Source organism: Muntiacus reevesi, chromosome 20, assembly GCF_963930625.1.
Source record: "Muntiacus reevesi chromosome 20, mMunRee1.1, whole genome shotgun sequence".
NCBI lineage: Eukaryota > Metazoa > Chordata > Mammalia > Artiodactyla > Cervidae > Muntiacus > Muntiacus reevesi.
The window spans coordinates 35871030-35893600 of NC_089268.1; the positions used below are offsets into that span (position 1 = coordinate 35871030).

The 22571-nt window shown below is 38.0% G+C and overlaps 1 protein-coding gene and 1 non-coding gene across 2 annotated transcripts; one reads left to right on the top strand and one right to left on the bottom strand.

The window, feature by feature from the left end:
* Positions 1 to 359: 359 nt before the first annotated feature.
* Positions 360 to 18346, bottom strand: LOC136151239 (placental prolactin-related protein 3-like). The gene is made up of 5 exons (XM_065912183.1): positions 18064 to 18346; positions 5592 to 5641; positions 3735 to 3842; positions 1228 to 1356; positions 360 to 551 (listed from the first exon to the last, which is right to left on the bottom strand). The coding sequence occupies exons 1-5, from the start codon at positions 18344 to 18346 to the stop codon at positions 360 to 362; spliced, it is 762 nt and encodes a 253-aa protein (XP_065768255.1).
* Positions 8206 to 8314, top strand: LOC136151982 (U6 spliceosomal RNA). Its single transcript, XR_010660144.1, has one exon. It is a non-coding gene; the product is annotated as a U6 spliceosomal RNA (small nuclear RNA).
* Positions 18347 to 22571: the final 4225 nt, after the last annotated feature.

Sequence of the window (22571 nt, forward strand, 5' to 3'; positions counted from 1 at the left end):
CAATTGTCTAATTCTTTGATTCTAATAACTTGACCCAGCAAAATTTTCTGTGATTCTTATGTAATCTCTTATTGGTCTTCTTTGTAATGCCAGCCTCTGCTATTTGTGACTAATTTTAATGGGAGCTTCATTCTCTCAATTGTAGGATTGGATTTTCTTTTGATTTTATATTAAATGAAAGTAAGAAATGTTAACAAGTTACCCTCTTAGATTTTGACATCTCTATAAAGTCTGTGTCTATTTTTTTAAGAGGAGACCCATTTCACACAGCGTGCATGAAAAAGCCGTAAATATCAAAGAAACTTGTGATGAGATAGATCATTAGGACCATCTCAGAGCTGGATGGGGTGGATGTGGATTTAGCACACGTTGTGGATTCGGCACGCCAGGATCTTGCTGTACTTGTCAACTTTACGTGAGTCCTTTCTCCGGCGCTTGAACAGGTTATAAAGTGCCGAATGACGTACATCTTCATCGCTGGACACCAGGGATTGGTATCCTGACCAGTACATGCGGTCCTCCGACAACTTCCTCCAGACTGGAAGAATCATCTGAATACCAAAAAGATAATGACTTCTTATGCAGTTTATTAGTATTTCCTTAACTTTGTCCCTTGTAATTCTCAAATTAAGATTTGGGGAACACATACAAATGTAAAACTCTCTAGATATGGATTTTGGAGACAGCCTATGAGAACACTATTAGGAATCTAAAAAGTAGAAACATAACTCAGGTTTAGTTTTAACTTTCTCTTTTCTTTCTTCCCACTCTCATTCTTTGATTTGAGGAGAACAGAGAAAAAGACAAGTGGACTTCAATAGTGATGTCCTGGGATACTTTGAGGAAAATGCTGAGCTTGGAAATTCTGTTCTCTAGTTCTTTTACACTTGACAATATTTCAACCACCTGTGCCCAGGAAGAGGCAAGCTTTTGGTGGAATCATGTGTAATGTAGGGAAGGCTGCACATGTCAATAATTGCAGTGAAATTCTGATCCCTTTGCAGTAGAGTCTATCACTATGAATGACTAGACTCCTGCTTTATGGAGTAGCAGTCTAGATATAGAGGTCATGAATCTTTATCTTACAAAATGAGATATTTCAAAACTCCTTGTGATTACAGAGGTCAACTCTTTCATTCATGAACAAAGCAAGAAAGCCCTCTGCAGGATGCTCACCTGGGTGAATCACAGTTTGAAAATTCCTTGAAGCTTGTATGATTTACTAACACTCTTTGAGGCACTTGATATGATAATACGTGAGAGGTCTTTCCCAACCTCCCGGTCAGCGCCTATATCAAACAGAGGAGCAATCCAGAGGTACTGTAACTTCAGGATCCATTTACTAAGGTCTTCATTCTAAGCAAACATAAGAAACAGGCTCATTAAAATAATCATAATTCTTCACCATTGAGGGTGATGTTTGCTGTGGGTTTGTCATATATAGCCAGGACATGGAAGCAACCTAGATGCCCATCAGCAGATGAATGGATAAGGAAGCTGTGGTACATATACTCACATATACTGTGGAATATTACTCAGCCGTTAAAAAGAATTCATTTGAATCAGTTCTAATGAGATGGATGAAACTGGAGCCCATTATACAGAGTGAAGTTAGCCAGAAAGATAAAGAACATTACAGCATACTAAAACATATATATGGGATTTAGAAAGATGGTAATGATAACCCAATATGCAAAACAGAAAAAGAGACGCAGAAGTACAGAACAGACTTTTGAACTCTGTGGGAGAAGGTGAGGGTGGGATGTTTCAAAAGAACAGCATGTATATTATCTATGGTGAAACAGATCACTAGCCCGGGTGAGATGCATGAGACGAGTGCTCGGGCCTGGTGCACTGGGAGGACCCAGAGGAGTCGGGTGGAGGGGGGTGGGAGGGGTGATCGGGATGGGGAATACGTGTAACTCTATAGCTGATTCGTGTTAATGTATGACAAAACCCACTGAAATGTTGTGAAGTGATTGGCCTCCAACTAATAAAATTAAAAAAAAAATAATAATCATAATTCAGTGGTTTTGTTAACATGTGGTCTTTGGTCAGAGCAGCTGACCTAAAAGACTTTTGCTTATTCCTATGTGTATGCAGAGATTTTTGAAGGTAGTAACAGTTTCAAAATTATAAAATGTAAGCTATTAATTTGCACTTTGCAAATTATTAAAATCTGGGTTATATTAGGAATTAATTCTCTGATGAGTTCTAATTTATAACATGAATTTTCTTTTTTCCTCTGAAATTCTACCACCCATTCAGTGAGTTTTTTTATATTTATATATTTGTGTGAGAGAAATCTAAGTGTTTTATGACAAGTCAGTATGTGCCTGCAGTACCTGACCCAGGAAAGAGGCATTCTACTGTGCCCACATCATTGTCACCCAGTGATTCTTTCCTATTAATGAATCAGATGCGTCATTCGTATTGATTTTCAATTGGTAATTTGTTTTATGATATTACAACAAAGAGACAATGAAGAAGACATGACATTCCTAACAGGCTTTCTTTCCTCTGTTAATCCCAACACCAGCCCCCATGCTGGTATCAGAAGAGTCTGTCTTGTTGACATGTGTCTGGGCAGAAAATGGCACAGCGTTGTCTTAGTAAGAGCATCAATGGGATTCACAATGGAGGGTTTTCCCCCCTAGTTCACTACTACTAGTAGAATTGAGCATGAAATCCCAGGAGGCTGAATATCTCTAGTTAATATGCTTGATTTCTTTACAGCCATGAACTGTTTTTGTGGTAAAGAACAGAGAACTGAATAGGATGAAATATAGTAATGCACATAAAGTGCTTAGTAAAATGTATGGCTATGTAGTAACTCTCAATAAACTTTAAATTCAGTTTATTGAAAAATCCCTCCTCGTCCTCCTCTTTGACCTTTTCCTTTACTTGATCATCCTCATTATTAATGAGCTTAACAGAGGGAAAGAATGCTGGTACCATTAAGAAAGTTGTAGAGAGAAAAGATAGAATTTTAAGGCGGGATGCATGTGAAAATACTTTAAATAATGTTAGGATTAAGGACAATGCAGGAAATCAGAAAGGAGAGGTTATAACGGTGAAAATATGGAGTTGTCATTAATCATTGAGGCTTGATATGTAAACTGTGTTGTCCTCAAAACAGAGGCAATTGTTGCGGCCATGAGAAGCAAAGCAATGTTACATAGGCCATTGTGGGGGAAACTTACTAATTAAAAATAAAAGGTGACAGAAGAGTCATTGAGAATGACGAATAAAGGAGGTTTCAGAGAAGTAGAAGCAGAATCAGGAAAGCCTTGAGAGGCAGACGTGCTGGCTTGGGGGTGCAGTATAGTACTCCCACATATGAATCACTAGTAACAGGGAGTATTCAAAACTGGGGTGTGTTTCTTACATATTCATGAATATTGCAATATTTTATTTTAACATGGACTTTCCCATTCATTTCCTGTTTTTGTACAGAATAATAGCTGCAATACTGTGTCAATGCATTGACTGAACTAAACTTGTCTGCATGGACTATTTATAGATCTGTTATTTATTTTGCTATTACAGATCTTTAGTCATCCCTTGATTTCATTCATTCTTCATCAACTGCCTGATATAATTTCTCTTCAACTGCTTACATTTCCTCCACCATTTTCTGCATGTACAGTTATCATTACCTCTAATAATCTGAAGCCTGGTAAGCTACATACAGTCTCATTTGATCCAGTGAAAAACCCAGGTGAAGGACTCACGTTCATCTGTTGGGCTTTTTCTCTTTCTTCAGGAGCATGTAGGGGATCACTGTGGCAGTCGTTGGTGGAATTTATATATTCTGGTTTACTCTGGGAATACTTTTTATCCTGAAAGTGATCAGGAAATTAGTTAGGGTTCTTGGGCATTCAATAGATGAACCCATTACCAGAACATTAACATGTTTGATAGACGTGTAATTTTTTAATGGGGGGCATCACAAAAATTGAAAGTCATTCTTTTCCTATTTTTTCTATATATTCTCTCTATAAAAATGATCTTACATCTAATTTTTCTAAGTTCTAACTTTTCCCTTCTCTACTTTATCATTATCTTTTTTTTGTTTGTTTTAGTATTTGAACCAAATATAGTACTTTTGTACCAATACTCGGTGCTTCCCAGGTGACAGTAGTGGTAAAGAACATTCCTGCCAATGCAGGAGATACAAGAAGACTCAGGTTTGTTCCCTAGGTGAAGAGCATCCCTTGCACGAGGGTACAGCAGCACACTCCTGGACTCTCACCTGGCAAATCCTATGGACAGAGGAGCCTGTTGGGCTACAGTCAGTAGGGTTGCAAAGAGTTGGAAACAAATGATGTGACTTAGGATGCATGCATGCAACTATATTTAACCATTCAATCTCCTGTTTACTATGGTTCAGAACCAATATATTCCCTTATAAGGAGTAATAACAGTAATGACTCTGACTTATCTCTGAACACGCTCACCAAAAAGATTACTGTTCATCACAGGTGCAGAATACAATGCTTTAATGGTTACAAAATGGTACGTCAGAAAAACATGGCATAAAGTTATAGGAAATAATAACCAATGAACTGAGAAAAATAAGAGGAGAAAAATCTAGCTAACACTTTGATAGAGAAAAACTTATCTTTAGCGGAAGTTATGAACATTTAAAGAGATTACTTGAAAGAGTTGGGAAAAAATGGACAGCAAAAATGGGGATGAAACAAAAACGAGTGTTTACAAAGAACTACGTGAATTTAATAGAAACCTTTAGCACCGCCTTTTATTAGCTGTCTGCTCTACTGTGTGCTCCTTGATTGACCTAAAAGAATTAACACACAACTTTCAAATACCTTCATTACAAAGAGAATAATTGTTTCCAATTGTAAACTCCCCTTCTATTGTGGCTTGAAACCCATTCACTGCAAATCTTAAAACAACAATTTATAGCATTAAAAAAACTACCCGTAGTCGTTATTGTGACCGGGATTCAGCTTTGTTTAACATGTTCCATCCACCCAGTTCACTGCAGAGCAGTTCTCATCTATTGGCTATTTACTCTGAGCCTGTAGAAGAAAGCCCAGAGAGACACTGAAGGACCAGAAAATCAACATGCTTCATTTTCCCCAATTCCACCTAAAAGTGCTTTCTGTCAGGTAGTATTATGGACTGAATGTGTGTTCATCAAATTCATATCTTACAGCCAGAATTGCCAAAGTACTGTGTTTTGAGAAGGGTTCAAACCTTTTGTCACGCCATGGTCTGTAGCCCACCAGAATCCTCTGTCCATGGGATTTCTCAGGGAAAAATACTGGAGGAGCTTGCCATTCCCTTCTCCAGGGACTCTTCCAGAACCAAGGATAGAACCCAGTTCTCTCCCATTGCGGGCAGATTCTTTACCATCTGAGCCACACGCAAAGCCCATTAAGGTTAAATGAGCTCTTAGGGAGCAACACTCATCCAATAGGTTTAGTGTCTCCATGAAGCGAAACACCAGAGAATTTTCTCTTCTGTCTCTGTGTCTGTGTGTCCTTTCCTCTGTCTGTCTGCCCCACTCTCCACCCTGTGTGAGGACGCACGGAGAAGCCATCCTGGGAAGAAAGAGTTCTTACCAGAACCTCACCTTGCTGGTGCCCTGATCTGGGACTTCTAGCCCCCAGAGCTGTGAGGAAATAAATTTCTGGTGTTTATTCCATTGAGTCTGTTGTATTCTTTTATGGCATTCCTAGCTGACAAACACAAAATCATTTATTTTGGAAATTTAAAAAAGAAAATGAATGAAAGGAAATTGAAAAACTTATTGCACTTCTTAGGAATTTTTGAGATTTCAAAAAAAATGGTCCTTTCTTTGATTTCCACATCTTATGAGCGGATGGCGTCTTTAACCTAGAGAGTGTGTTATTTGAAGTTAGGCTGATGCAGCCCTCTTGTTAAAAGGATAGCATGGCCCAGTCACTAATGCAACGGTACCTTCTGGGAGACTTGTAGGCTACAGCACATGGGGTCACAAGAGTAGACATGACTTAGCAACAAAACCACCACCACCACAGTTCTTACAAACTCATTGAACATTATTGTGGAAAGGTTATGCATCTCATGGGACAGTCTGAAGACATGGCTAAACGTTTTTCTAAGGAACTTCAGGTGGACACCAAACATGTCAGGACCACAGGAGGGGCATTAATTGCCTTGGCATGGGAGCAGATTTGAAAAGAACAGCAGTAGGAGCAGGCAGGACCCTGCTAAAATAAAAACATGAGCCATTCTGAGATGATCTAATCACCTGAGGTTATCAAATCCATCCTGTGGAGGGAAGCCTTCTCTTTCCCTGTTGCTCTGAGCAGGAGTTGGTGCTGTAGTAGCTGGGGTGGGGAAAAAAGAGTGCCTTCTGTGTAAATTTAGATGGATGATGATATCTGCACAGATAGATAGTTGGAGAAGTAAGGTACTCCCTGAATTTTGGTATTGCTCCCAGAAGTATTTCTGTGCTCTGCAAACATTTGGAACTTAATTCTGAGCCAGAGTCTTTAGGCCATTCTTTTAAGACAGTTTAATGTGGGGACTCTGCAGACCCTGACCAGAGAGGCCCTCTAGGAGTGTGTTATTTTTTCACTCTACACTGACTAGGGCTTGAATTTTAGACACGGAAATGGCAACAAGTGTACAGTTGATCTGTGTGGTTTACCATCACGCTGGGGTAAGAGTAAACACATGACTGACTGATCGCTACTATTGAGTACAGAGAGAATACTAAGAGAAAAAGGATACTGTACCTTGGATCTGCTAACTCACCTTCCTAACCCCATGCATGTCTTTGATACTTTCCCAAAAGCTTTAAAACATCTGAAAGTTTATGTTTCACAGTAGCCCTGTGAGATAGCCTTCATCTTCACTATGATCATCAAGTTATGTTAATGAAGATGTGATGACTTGGAGAGGGCAAGTAATTTTCCCTGGTCCCATTATTAGCAGATGGAGGTGACTGGGCACCAATGCAGTCATCTGTTCACTTCCTGATGTCACATCACACATGCCTGTGGGCTCTCGGTCTGCATGTGTGTAACCAGGACCACATCAGGAGCTGTGATGACTTGGCTTAAAGCAAAAAATATTTTGTCTTTGACTGCAAAACAGCAGTGACCCTAGAAAATTGGTTTTATCCACTTGGTCTGCTCTGTCTATAAAACACTCACTGTTAAATTCTTTGACAGTTATCAGTGTGGGGGCCTGGTTCTCCTGGCTAGCCTTGCTTCTAGGCAACTTGACAACTCTTCTACTTTTATGCATCCTTAATCTTCTTATTAGGTTTGTTTCTTCGAGAAAATGGCAGGTAAATCTCCAAATGGTAATCCAAGAATATTACCTGATCAGCACCCAAGACAACCTCATTGGTTCTGTGAACAAGGCCTGACTTTGATATTTTAGGGAGAAAATTCATCTGTCTTGTCAGGTATATATCCTGGCAACCCATTGGGCTTAGTTTTTGAACCATCTCCAAACATCTCCTCTTTGATTGTAGAACTAGAACTTCATGCTTCCATGATGTTTGTAATATTTCAGAAATTACTTCTGGCTCTACCTTTGGCCAACAGAAGCATAAAATCCTAGACTCTTGCAAGCATGATTTTAATATTACTTTTCCTGTCCGTCCTTTGTAAGTAAGTAGAATTTAAGACTGAAGTGAGCAAGAATTGAGTTTGGACAAGAGAACTCATAAAACAGGAATTCTATCCTCCTGAATGAGATGTGAACATGATTCTTTTTATAATTTACTAGAAGAGTGGTAATTTAATGAAGGATAAGATATCAGCATTTACTAGGTTTTCTCTGTTCTTAGTTACTTTATAGGGGCATGGTATGGAAGAATAAAATGGTTATTTAAAATTAGGTGATGAAAATCAAAGCAGTTGTTCTCAAAAAGAAGACATACAAGTTGGAGAAATTTGGGACTATCTCTCTCTTCAACTAAAGAGTTTATTGTGACAGGAAAGGAGAATAATAGCTTGTGTAACATAGACGTATTTCTGTGTATATATTCTGTGTATGTATACATGTGTTATGAATAAATATATGCTTAATTCCTACATGGAACTTTGGGCCTTATAAAATTCAATTTTATAAGTGGCAGCAAATATAACAGAATACCCTAATTCCTAATGTAATTGATCATTTGCTGGTAGATGACTAGCTATATGATTTTTTTTTTTCTGTTAAAGTGTTACTTGTATGTTTGCTCTGGTAGCACATATATTAAAAAACTGAAATAATACTGAGAAGATTAGCATGGCCCCTGCCCAAGGATGACACATATATTTGTCAAGCTTTCCATATTTTCTCTAACAACTTTGAGGGGTGCGATGGGAAGGATAGTGGGAATGAGGTTCAAGAGCGAAGGGACATAGGTAAACCTATGGCTGACTCATGTTGATGTTTGGCCAAAAGCAGTACAGTATTATAAAGCAATTAGCCTTCAATTAAACATCAATAAATTTAATGATTAAAACTGTTACTGGGGATCATATAACAGGTTCAGATGTCCATTCTATGACTAAAGAGGATCTGACTGCAAACTGATGGTGTCAATTATCCTTGGTTAGTGATTCATTAACTTTACAGTTGAATGAGAAAAGTAAACTAACAACACTATTGTCTGTGACTCAGTGTCATAGCAAGCTATAATCCTTGTCTGCGTTCGCCTTTAGGCAGTATAGTGCTCAAACTTTGAAACTGACGCCATTCCCAGAAGCGCACAGGCATGAGTTCTGTTCAGGGTTTCTGTTCCTGATGCTGGAGGCTTCTGTTCACTGGTCCACTAGGTCTGAAATTTTCTCTCCTGAGCGTTCTCTGGTTCTATCATGTGCACAAGTCTTTCTATTTTGGTTGTCTAATTTGATTCTCTTATTCTGTTGATCAGATTCCCAAAGTTTCTTTACGATTTACTATTCAGACCCTTTTGTGCTTTGATTTTTCTGATGCTCACTAGTGTATTTGCTTCCATGTCTACATCTCTGAGTAGTTTTCAGTATCTACATGCACCATACCCTATTCGCTTACTGTCTGGATTTTGGCATTCAGCATCAGCAATTTTTTATGAATTTCATTTTCTTCTGGTGAATTTTATGGTATACAGCTTAAGCTGGTTGGCTCCCAACTGGCTTGTTCGTGTTGTCTCCAAAAAATTAGAGAGCTCTGCTTTCTTTCTAGGCAATACTGCCTCTTCTTTTGATACCATTGCTAAGTTTCTGTGACTTCACTACTTGACTCATAGTTTTGTCTTTCCCAATCTACTGTAACTTGAGTGCTATGTGTCTCTATGAAGGTATTACTATTTAATTTCATTTTGTTAATTTTAATTGGAGGCTAATTGCTTTACAATATTGTATTGGTTTTGTCATACACTGACAGGAATCTGCCATGGGTGTACATGTGTTCCCCATCCTGAACTCCCTTCCCAACCCCCTCCCCATCCCATTCTTCTCGGTCATCCCAGTGCACCAGCCCGGAGCACCCTGGATCATGATTCGAACCTGAACTGACAATTCATGTCACATGTGATAATATACATGTTTCAATGCCATTCTCCCAAGTCAGCCCACCCTCGCCTCTCCCAAAGAATCCGAAAGACTCTTCTATACATCTTTGTGTCTTTTGCTGTCTCACATACAGGGTTATCTTTACCATCTCTCTAAAATACATATATATACGTTAGTATACTCTATTGGTGTTTTTCTTTCTGGCTTACTTCACTCTGTATAATAGGCTCCAGTTTCATCCACCTCTTTAGAACTGATTTAAATTTATTCTTTTTAATGGCTGAGTAATATTCCATGGTGTATATGTACCACAGCTTCCTTATCCATTCGTCTGCTGATAGGCATGTAGGTTGCTTCCATGCCCTGGCTATTATAAACAGTGCTGCGATGAACACTGGGGTGCACGTGTCTCTTTCAGTCAGGTTTCCTCGGTGTGTATGCCCAGCAGTGGGTTTGCTTGGTCATATGGCAGTTCTATTTCTAGTTTTTTAAGGAATCTCCACCCTGTTCTCCATAGGTGCTGTATTACTACTTTAAATAAATATCTACCTAGTATACCAGAGAATTAAAGGGAATAAAATTACAATAGTAGTAGTAATAATACAGTTCCACAAATTATAATCCAGTAATGCTCCCAGTTTTAAATGACTTTCTACCCATGTATTATTAGGTCCTCTCCTCACTCCTTACTAGGTGTCTCAATTTTGAAATAGAATGTAGAAAACAATGGAGTGGAAAATTCTGAAAATCGCTCTGGACTTAAATGCCTCAATATTACCTACACAATCATTAGCTTTTTTATAGTTAGTAGGGCTATTCTGAGCACACACAGCTCAGTGTAGGGTGATGGCTATTGAGTGAAGGATGTATACTGTGAACTGCAGTCACCAAACAGGTGATTGGAAATAAAGAAAGCACTGCCAGGAAGACAGAGGCTTTGGTTCTGGAAGGAAAAACTTACAGTCTCTCTCATCTACAGTCTGATCTTCAGATTTTTCAAAACACTTACTCTTCCTTTGCTCATTTAATAATTTGAGTTGTTTGATTTTTTTTCCTACTGAGTTGCATGAGTCTCTTATATAAACTTGATATGAAACCCTTACCAAATATGTGATTTGCAAATTTTTTTCATTCCATAGGTTGCCATTTGATTTTATTGATGGCTTTTTTTACTATGCAGAAGGTTTTGAGTTTGATGTGGTCTCATGAGTTTATTTTTGCAGCTCTTGCCTTTGCTTTTGATGCCTGATTTGTTTGAGCTGCTTGTATTTTTGAAAGGGATCCTCTATCATTTGTTTTATTTGCTATTATCTTCTGCCATTCTTACTAAAAGACACAGACTGGATGAATGGATATAAAAACAAGACCCATATATATGCTGTCCACAACAGACTGACTTCAGTCCTAGAGACATATACAGACTCAAAGTGAGAATATGGAAAAAGATATTCCATGCAAATAGAAATCAAAAGAAAGCTGGATTAGCAATTCTCATATCAGAAAAAAATAGACCTTAAAATAAAAACTATTATAAGAGAGAAAGAAGGACACTACCAAATGATCAAGGGTCAGTCCAAGAAAAAGACAAAACAATTTTAAATATCTATGTAGTCAACAAAGGAGCACCTCAATACATGAGGGAAACACTAACTGACACAAAGGGGGAAATTGACAGTAACACAATAATAGTAGGACATGTCAACACTGCACTTGTACCAATGGGCAGATCAACAAAACAGAAAATTAATAAGGAAACATAAGCCTAAAAGGAAATTCTAGAGCAAACAGATTTAATTGATATCTTCAGTGCATTCCATCCAAATGCAGAATACACTTTCTTCTCAAGTGCACATGGAACATTTTCCTTATCGTGGGAAATAAATAAACCTCAGTAAATTTAAGTAAATTGAAATTATATCAAGCATTTTCTCTGACCACAACACTATGAGACTTGATATAGATTATATGGAAAAAAACAACTTTAAAGAACACAAACACATGAAGATTCAGCAATACAATTCTAAATAATAAACAGGTTACCTAAAGCAATTAGAGAAGGAAGAAATGAAGAACCCCAGGGTTAGCAGAAGGAAAGAAATCTTAAAAATTAGGGCAGAAATAAATGCGAAAGAAACTAAAGAGACCATAGCAAAAATCAACAAAGCTAAAAGCTGGTTTTTTGAAAAAATAAACAAAATTGACAAACCATTAGCAAGACTCATTAAGAAACAAAGAGAGAAGAACCAAATTAACAAAATAAGAAATGAAAAGGGTGAGATCACAACAGACAACACTGAAATACAAAGGATCATAAGAGACTACTACCAGCAGCTCTATGCCAATAAAATGGACAACTTGGATGAAATGGACAAATTCTTAGAAAAGTATAACTTTCCAAAACTGAACCAGGAAGAAATAGAAGATCTTAACAGAGTCATCACAAGCAAGGAAATTGAAACTGTAATCAAAAATCTTCCAGCAAACAAAAGCCCAGGACCAGATGGCTTCACAGCTGAATTCTACCAAAAATTTAGAGAAGAGCTAACACCCATCTTACTCAAACTCTTCCAGAAAATTGCAGAAGAAGGTAAACTTCCAAACTCATTCTATGAGGCCACCATCACCCTAATTCCAAAACCAGACAAAGATGCCACAAAAAAAGAAAACTACAGGCCAATATCACTGATGAACATAGATGCAAAAATCCTTAACAAAATTCTAGCAAACAGAATCCAACAACATATTAAAAAAATCATACACCATGACCAAGTGGGCTTTATCCCAGGAATGCAAGGATTCTTTAATATCCGCAAATCAATCAACGTAATACACCACATTAACAAATTGAAAGATAAAAACCATATGATTATCTCAATAGATGCAGAGAAAGCCTTTGACAAAATTCAACACTCATTTATGATTAAAACTCTCCAGAAAGCAGGAATAGAAGGAACATACCTCAACATAATAAAAGCTATATATGACAAACCCACAGCAAGCATCACCCTCAATGGTGAAAAATTGAAAGCATTTCCTCTGAAATCAGGAACAAGACAAGGATGCCCACTCTCACCACTACTATTCAACATAGTGTTGGAAGTTTTGGCCACAGCAATCAGAGCAGAAAAAGACATAAAAGGAATCCAGATAGGAAAAGAAGAAGTGAAACTCTCGCTGTTTGCAGATGACATGATCCTCTACATAGAAAACCCTAAAGACTCTTCCAGAAAATTACTAGAGCTAATCAATGAATATAGTAAAGTTGCAGGATATAAAATTAACACACAGAAATCCCTTGCATTCCTATACACTAACAATGAAAAAACAGAAAGAGAAATTAAGGAAACAATACCATTCACCATTGCAACAAAAAGAATAAAATACTTAGGAGTGTATCTACCTAAAGAAACAAAAGACCTATACATAGAAAACTATAAAACACTGATGAAAGAAATCAAAGAGGACACAAACAGATGGAGAAACATACCGTGTTCATGGATTGGAAGAATCAATATTGTCAAAATGGCTATTCTACCCAAAGCAATCTATAGATTCAATGCAATCCCTATCAAGCTACCAACGGTATTTTTCACAGAACTAGAACAAATAATTTCACAATTTGTATGGAAATACAAAAAACCTCGAATAGCCAAAGTAATCTTGAGAAAGAAGAATGGAACTGGAGGAATCAACCTGCCTGACTTCAGACTCTACTACAAAGCCACAGTCATCAAGACAGTATGGTACTGGCACAAAGACAGAAATATAGATCAATGGAACAGAATAGAAAGCCCAGAGATAAATCCACGAACCTATGGACACCTCATCTTTGACAAAGGAGGCAAGGATATACAATGGAAAAAAGACAATCTCTTTAACAAGTGGTGCTGGGAAAACTGGTCAACCACTTGTAAAAGAATGAAAGTAGAACACTTTCTAACACCATACACAAAAATAAACTCAAAATGGATTAAAGATCTAAATGTAAGACCAGAAACTATAAAACTCCTAGAGGAGAACATAGGCAAAACACTCTCCGACATAAATCACAGCAAGATCTTCTATGACCCACCTCCCAGAATATTGGAAATAAAAGCAAAAATAAACAAATGGGACCTAATGAAAATTAAAAGCTTTTGCACAACAAAGGAAACTATAAGTAAGGTGAAAAGACAGCCCTCAGATTGGGAGAAAATAATAACAAATGAGGAAACAGACAAAGGATTAATCTCAAAAATATACAAGCAACTCCTGAAGCTCAATTCCAGAAAAATAAATGACCCAATCAAAAAATGGGCCAAAGAACTAAACAGACATTTCTCCAAAGAAGACATACAGATGGCTAACAAACACATGAAAAGATGCTCAACATCACTCATCATCAGAGAAATGCAAATCAAAACCACAATGAGGTACCATTACACGCCAGTCAGGATGGCTGCTATCCAAAAGTCTACAAGCAATAAATGCTGGAGAGGGTGTGGAGAAAAGGGAACCCTCTTACACTGTTGGTGGGAATGCAAACTAGTACAGCCACTATGGAAAACAGTGTGGAGATTTCTTAAAAGACTGGAAATAGAACTGCCATATGACCCAGCAATACCACTTCTAGGCATACACACTGAGGAATCCAGATCTGAAAGAGACACGTGCACCCCAATGTTCATCGCAGCACTGTTTATAATAGCCAGGACATGGAAGCAACCCAGATGCCCATCAACAGATGAATGGATAAGGAAGCTGTGGTACATATACACCATGGAATATTACTCAGCCGTTAAAAAGAATTCATTTGAATCAGTTCTAATGAGATGGATGAAACTGGAGCCCATTATACAGAGTGAAGTAAGCCAGAAAGATAAAGAACATTACAGTATACTAACACATGTATACGGAATTTAGATAGATGGTGGCGATAACCCTATATGCAAAACAGAAAAAGAGACACAGAAGTACAGAACAGACTTTTGAACTCTGGGGGAGAACGTGAGGGTGGGATGTTTTGAAAGAACAGCATGTATACTATCTATGGTGGAATGGACCACCAGCCCAGGTGGGATACATGAGTCAGGTGCTCGGGCCTGGTGCACTGGGAGGACCCTGAGGAGTCGGGTGGGGAGGGAGGTGGGAGGGGCAATCGGGATGGGGAATACGTGTAACTATATGGCTGATTCATGTCAATGTATGACAAAACCCACTGAAATGTTGTAAAGTGATTGGCCTCCAACTAATAAAATAATATTAAAAAAAAATAAAAATAAAAAAAATAAACAGGTTACCAAAGAAATAAGGGAAATCAAATCATTCCTAGAAACAGATTACAATAAAACATAATGATCTAAAACCTATAGGATGAAATTTCTGTTTAGTTCTTTGGCCCATTTTTTGATTGAGTCATTTATTTTTCTGTAATTGAGCTGCAGGAGTTGCTTGTATATTTTTGAGATTAATCCTTTGTCTGCTGCTTCATTTGCTATTATTTTCTCCCAATCTGAGAGCTGTCTTTTCACCTTGCTTATAGTTTCCTTGGTTATGCAAAAGCTTTTAAGTTTAATTAGGTCCCATTTATTTATTTTTGCTTTTATTTCCAATATTCTTGGAGGTGGGTCATAGAGGATCCTGCTGTGATTTATGTCGGAGAGTGTTTTGCCTATGTTCTCCTCTAGGAGTTTTATACTTTCTGGTCTTACGTTTAAATCTTTAATCCATTTTGAATTTATTTTTGTGTATGGTGTTAGAAAGTGTTCTACTTTCATTCTTTTCCAAGTGGTTGACCAGTTTTCCCAGCACCACTTGTTAAAGAGGTTGTCTTTTTTCCATTGTATATCCTTGACTCCTTTGTCGAAGATAAGCTGTCCATAGGTTCGTGGATTTATCTTAGGGCTTTCTATTCTGTTCCATTGATCTATATTTCAACAAAGAAGACACACAGATGGCAAACAAGCACATGAAAAGATGCTCAACATCACTCATCATCAGAGAAATGCAAATCAAAACCACAATGAGGTACCATTACACGCCAGTCAGGATGGCTGCTATCCAAAAGTCTACAAGCAATAAATGCTGGAGAGGGTGTTTAGAAAAGGGAACCCTCTTATACTGCTGGTGGGAATGCAAACTAGTACAGCCGCTATGGAGAACAGTGAGGAGATATCTAAAAAACTGGAATTAGAACTGCCATATGACCCAGCAATCCAACTTCTGGGCATACACACTGAGGAAACCAGATCTGAAAGAGACTTCTGCACCCCAATGTTCATCACAGCACTATTTAAAATAGCCAGGACATGGAAGCAACCTAGATGCCCATCAGCAGACCAATGGATAAGGAAGCTGTGGTACATATACACCATGGAATATTACTCAGCCATTAAAAGAATGCATTTGAATCAGTTCTAATAAGATGGATGAAACTGGAGACCATTATACAGAGTGAAGTAACCAGAAAGATAAAGACCAATACAGCATACTAACACATATATATGGAATTTAGAAAGATGGTAATGATAACCCTATATGCAAAACAAAAAAAGAGACACAGATGTACAGAACAGAATTTTGAACTCTGTGGGAGAAGGCGAGGGTGGAAGGAATGTTTCGAGAGAACAGCATCGAAACTTGTATATTATCTAGGGTGAAACAGATCACCAGCCCAGGCTGGATGCATGAGAGAAATGCTCGGGCCTGGTGCACTGGGAAGACCCAGAGGAATAGGGTGGAGAGGGAGGTGGGAGGGGGGATCAGGATGGGGAATACATGTAAATCCATGACTGATTCATGTCAATGTATGACAAAAACCACTACAATATTATAGAGTAATTAGCCTCCAACTAATAAAAATAAATGAAAAATAAATAAATAAATAAAAATAAAACTTATAGGATGCAACAAGAGCAGTTCTAAGAGGGAAGGTTATAGTAATACAAATCCTACCTCAAGAAACACATTGAATAGACAATCTAACTTTACGTATCTTTAGCTCTTTTTAAAGTTCTCTTATCAATGTCTTTGGGAAGGGAAGTTGCTCAGTCATGCCCAACTCTTTGTGAACCCATAGACAGTAGCCTGCACCAAGCTCCTCCATCCACGGATTTTCTAGGCAAGAATACTGGAGTGGGTTGCTGTTTCCTTCTCCAGATCAATGTCTTAAAAGTTTTATATAAAATCTTTCAACACCTTGCTTAAGTTTATTTCTAAGTGTTTTATTTTTTGTGATGCAATAGTAAAAGGGCTTGCTATCTTTATTCAACTTTCTGATAGTTTGTTGTTGATATGTAGGTGGGCAACAGAGTTTCATATATTGGAATATAGTAAACATATGTATGCTTCATCTTTAAAGAATAGACATTTTCCCACAAATAAGACATATAGATGGTCAAGAGGTATATGACAAGACACTCAGCATCGCTAATAATCAAAGGAAATGCAGATCAAAAGCACAGGAGATATCACCTCTTACCTGTTTGAATGGCTATTACCAATAATGTAAGAAATTACAAATCTTGTTGAGGATATGGAGAAAAAGGAGTGCTTATGCACTGTTGATAGGGACAGATACCGGTGCAACTCCCAGGAAAAAATACTGTGGAGGTTCCACAAGAAATTTCAAAGAGAACTGTTATGTGATCCATTATGCCACTTCTAGATATATAGTCAAAGGAAATGAAATCATTGTCTCAAAGAGAGATCTGTATTCCCATGCTCATCACAGCATTCTTCACAGTATCCTTGGTATAGGAACAACCTGAGTATATGTCAACAAGTGAATGGATTAAAACAATGTAATGTGACATATGTAGGTAAATATTATTTAGCCATTAGAAAAAGAAAGAAATCCTTCCAATTATTGCAACATGGATGAAACTGGAGAATACTGCACTGCATAAACTAAGTCAGAGAAAGAAAATACACTATGATCTCAATTATAAGGAATCTCAAAAAAAATTCTCTGAGAGAGTGGACATTATCGAGTAGCATAGCGCCTCAATGGACATGAGTTTGAGTAAGTTCTGGGTGTCGGGGATGGACAGCGAAGCCTGGCGTGCTGCAGTCCATGGGGTCACAAAGATTCAGACACGACTAAAATGACTGACTCAACTGAAGAGAGTGGAACTTACCTGTATTCTCCTCAAAAGACAAAAGTTAAACATGTGTGGTGATGGCAATGTTACTTAATAGAAAGGGAAACTCGTTTCTAATACATGCACAAATGAGGGTGGACAAGATGACGGAGCGGTAGGTGGAAGTGGGGTACACCTTTCTCCACCGATGCATTAAGAACATCTAAAGATGCAGCAGTTCTCACAGAAGACCATGTGAATACTGGCAGGACATCCTGACTACTGAGAAGGAATGTCCGGATCCACACAGAACTTGGTAGGACAAAGGAAAGGAGGGACAAGGACGAAGGGGAAAGAAGGAGGAGTACAAGTGGGACCAGCCTGCACCTGGGGGTGAGGGAGCTGAAGTGCAGGGGAGAGATCCCCACGTCCATGGCCGTCCACTGGAATGGGGGAACCATTTGAAGCTGTTGTTAAGTGAAACAACTAACCTGTGACCGTCTGAACATAGTGAGAACCACATAGACAAGCCATGATGCTGCCTTTCATACCTCGGACAGGGTTGTAAGTCCACTGGTTTCCATGGAAGCTGGGAGCTAGAGCCATGGGGATTGCAGAATGATCCCAGGGTAAGGACTCCTGTTGACCGTGGGCAGTCAGCCGAATGGGATGGGATGGAGGAAGTCTGCTGCATCTAATGCTTCTCAAGGAAAGCCACGAGGCCATAAATGTAGGGTTCAACTGCCTGTGGAGTAGAGCTATCTCTTTCTCCATGGTGGTACCTGTAGGTTGAGCAATAGAGAAAGACTTCAGTGAGGGTGGTCCTTGAGTGCCTGATGCACTAAGCAATGGAGAATTTTGAATGTCTATATACACTACCCTACCCCATTCTCTGTCTAAATTGTGGGTTTTAGCATCACAATATTTTTATGAACTTAAATTTCTTCTGGTAGAGTTTCTGGGTTTCAATTTAAGCTAATTCTTCACATCTGGCTTGTTCTTGGTGTTTCAAGAAACTTTGAGAACCTTCCTTCCTCTCAAGGCAATACTGCTCTTTACTTTACTACCATTGCTGACTTCCCATACTTTCACTTCTTGCCTACTATATTATGTCTTTCTCTATTCACTATAACTTTGGTACTATGTTTTCCTATGTTGCAGTTAATAATTATAAATTATTAGCCTGATGCAGTAGAGAATCAAAAGAACTTCAGTTTCAACACTAGTAATAAATTACCCCCTAATTATAATCCATTTATGCTCCCCTTTAAAACTGATTTTCTTTCAATATATTAGTGAGGTCTCTTAACTCATTTTCCTTACTAGGTGACTCAATTTTGAAACGAAATACAGAAAACAATGGTCTGGAAATTACCTTCCTTTTGATATGCATCATTAGTAAGTATGCAAATATTAGTTGTTGTTGTTGTTGTTTTTTCCCTGTGAGGCTGTTCTTAGTACATATTATAGCTCACTGTGGGGTGTTTGCTATTGACTGAAGAATGTACACTGTGGACTGTAATTGTCAAACAAGCGAATGGAGATGAAGAAAGTAATGCCAGGAAGGCACAGGCTTTTGTTGCTCTAGCAGGAAAACTTTGCTGTGTCTCTCATATACAGTCTAATCTTCAGATTTATTGAAACTCTTACTTTTCTTATGCTCCATTAAAAATTTGGATTATTTGGGGTTTTTTGCCCTTGTGTTGTATGTCTCATGTATTTTTGGATATTAAGCCCTTATGAAATATATGATTTGGAAATATCTTCTGTCAGTCTGTAAATTTCCATTTGATTTTGCTGATGTTCCATTCTTTGGAGTTTGATGTGGTCCCATTTGTTTGCTTTTCATGGTGTTGCGTTTGCTTTTAGTTTGAAACCCAAAAACTAATTGCAAAGACTGATGGCAAGAAGATTACCTCAATGTTTTCTTCTAGGGGGTTAGTCGCTTAAAGTCTTATGTTTTTAATCCCTGTTTAGTTGATTTCTGTGTATGCTAAGAGACAGGGGCACAGTTTCATTTTTTCATAGCACTATCCAGTTTTCCCAGTGCCATTTTTGAAAAGCATGTCCTTGTCCCACTGGATATTCTTGGCTCCTTTTTCATAAGCTAACTGACAATATATGGGTGTGCATTTCTTTCTGACTTCGATGTTCTGCTCTGTTGATCTATGCGTCTGTTTTCGTGCCAGACGTGAATCATTCTGTTTTGATTACTATAGCTTTCTAATACAATGTGAAATCAGCAAACCTAGTCTTGAATTGTGTTCTTCTTTCTCAAGATTACTTTGACTCTTTGGTATTTTGTGATTTAATGCAGCAGAATAGACCAAGAAGAGATGGAGAAAGTACACAGAAGAACTACACAAAAAATCTTAATGACCCAGATAATCACAATGGTGTACATTCTCATTCAGAGCCAGACAATCTGGAATGTGAAGTCAAGTGGGTCTTAAGAAGCATTGCTGCCAATAAAGCTAGTGGAGGTGATAGAATTCCAGCAAACCTATTTAAAATCCTAAAAGATGATGCTATTAAAGTGCTCCACTCAACACATCAGAAAATTTGGAAAAGCCAGCAGTGGCCAGAGGACAAGACGAGGTCAGTCCTCATCCCAATTCCCAAGAAGGGCAGTACTAAGGAATGTTCAAGCCACTGAACAGTTGCACTCATCTCCCATGCTAGTAAGGTTATGCTTAATTCCTCCAGGCTAGGCTTCAGCATTCTGTGAGCCCAGAACTTCCAGGTGTTCATGCTAGGTTTAGCAAAGGCAGAGGAACAAGAGATCAAATTGCCAACATTTGTGGAACATAGAAAAAGCAAGGGAATTTCAGAAAAACATCTGCTTCATTAACCTCACCAAACTGTGTGGATCACAACAAAGTGGAATATTCCTAAGGAGATAGGCATACCAGACCAACCTTACCTGTCTTCTGAGAAATCCGTATGCAGTTCAAAAAGCAACAGTTAGAAGCAGACAAGGAACAATAAACTGGTTCAAAATTAGTGAAGGAGTTTGTCAAAGCTGAATATTGTCACCCTGCTGATTTAACTTATAGGCAGAGCATGGCATGTGAAATGCTGGACTGAATGAGTCCTAAAAGATGGAATTAAGATTGCTGGGAGAAATATCAACAACCTCAGATATGTGAATGATACCACTCTAATGGCAGACAGTGAAGAGGAACTAAAGAGCCTCTTGATGAGGGTGAAAGAGGAGAGTGAAAAAGCCAGCTTAAAACTTAATATCAAAAAAGCTAAGATCATGGCATATGGTCTCATCACTTCCATGGCAAATAGAAGGGGAAAAGGTGGAAGCAGTGACAGATTTCCTCTTCTTGGGCTCTAAAATCACTGTGGATGGTGACTGCAGCCATGGAATTAGAAGACGATTGCTTCTTGGCGGGAAAGCTATGACAAAACTAGACTGCGTTAAAAACAAAAACATCACTTTGCCGACAGAGGTCTGTACAGTCAAGGCTATGCTCTTTCCAGTAGTCATGTATGCATGTTTGAGCTTGACAGATAATAAAGAAGGTAGAGTGCTGAAGGATTGATGTTTTCAAACTGTGGTGCTGTAAAAGACTCTTGAGAGTCCCTTGGAAAGCAAGGAGATCAAACCAGTCAACCTTAAAGGAAATCAACCCCAAATACTCTTGGGAAGGACTGATGCTGAAGCTGAAGCTCCAATACTTTGGCCACCTAATGTGAATAGCTGACTCAATGGAAAAGACCCTGATGCTGGGAAAGATTGAAGGCAGAAGAAGATGAGAGTGACAGAGGATGAGATGGCTGATTGTCAACACCAATTCAATGGGCACGAACTTGGGCAAATTCTAGGAGATGGTAAGGGACAGAGAAATCTGGTGTTTTGCAGGCTTGTGAGTCACAGAGTCAGATATGACTTGGCAACTGAACAACAACAACAGATTTATACAAGTTGTAGAATTTTTTTTCTGTTTTGTGAAAGGTGCCTTGGAATTTTGAAAGAGGCTCCAGTGAATATGTACATAGCTTTGGGTAGTATGGGTGTATTAACAATATTAATTCTTCCAGTCAATAAATATGAAATATGCTTCATTTTGTGTCTTTTAAATATTTCTTTCATGAGTGTCTTGAAGGTTTTCATACATAGATCTTTCAACACCTTGCTTAAATTTATTTCTACATATTTTTTTGATGCAATTGTAAATGGGATTATTGGTACTTCTGTTATTTGTTTTGGTGTATGGATAGGTACCTGAGTTTCATATATTCAAATATAGTACACAAAATTCATGCTATTTTTTACAGAATAGACAATTTTCCCCCTAAATAAGACATACAGAATACCCAAGAATTATATGACAAGATGCTCAACATCACTATCAGGAAGTGCAAATCAAAAGTACAACACATACCAACTTATTCCTCTTTAAATGGCTTTTACCAAAAAGTAAGAAATAAATGTGGCTGATGATGTGTAGAAAATGGAAGTCTTAATGGATTTTTGGTAGGAATGTATATTGGTGCAACTCCCACGGAATACCTTCTAGAAGTTTCCTACAAAATTTCACAAAGACATGTTATACAGCCATTAATCCCACTTCTGAATATATATTCATTCCTGAATGTATATTCAAAGGCAATGAAATAATTATCTCAAAGATAAATCTGTACTCACATATTAATTGCATAAATAGTCACAGTAGCCTGGAAACAAACTATTATAGGGACAATTTAAGTATCTGTCAGTAGGTAAAGAGATTAAAACAATGAGATCTGATATATACATATGAATTTTACTTAGCCATTTAAAAAGAAACAAATTATTCCATTTGTGCAGCATGGACGAAATTGGAGGGCCTATGCTAAGTGAAATAAGTTAGAGAAAGACAGATACTGTATGATCTCAATTGTAAGGAATCTTAAAAAAAAAAAAAAAAAAATGTGGAATTCAGAAACAGCATAGGAAAGTGATTGCCGGGCTTGGAGAGTGGAGGAAATAGGAACGGGTTTGTAG

What these genes read in the sequence shown, in the direction of transcription:
- LOC136151239 (XM_065912183.1), bottom strand. Translation starts at nt 18,346, where the DNA reads ATGGAGAAAGAGATAGCTCTACTCCACAGGCAGTTGAACCCTACATTT. An exon ending in CTATGTTCAGACGGTCACAG is followed by an intron (nt 5,642 to 18,063) that starts GTTAGTTGTTTC and finishes ATTTCCTCACAG; the next exon opens with CTCTGGGGGCTAGAAGTCCC. An exon ending in AAAAAGCCCAACAGATGAAC is followed by an intron (nt 1,357 to 3,734) that starts GTGAGTCCTTCA and finishes ATGTTTGCTTAG; the next exon opens with AATGAAGACCTTAGTAAATG.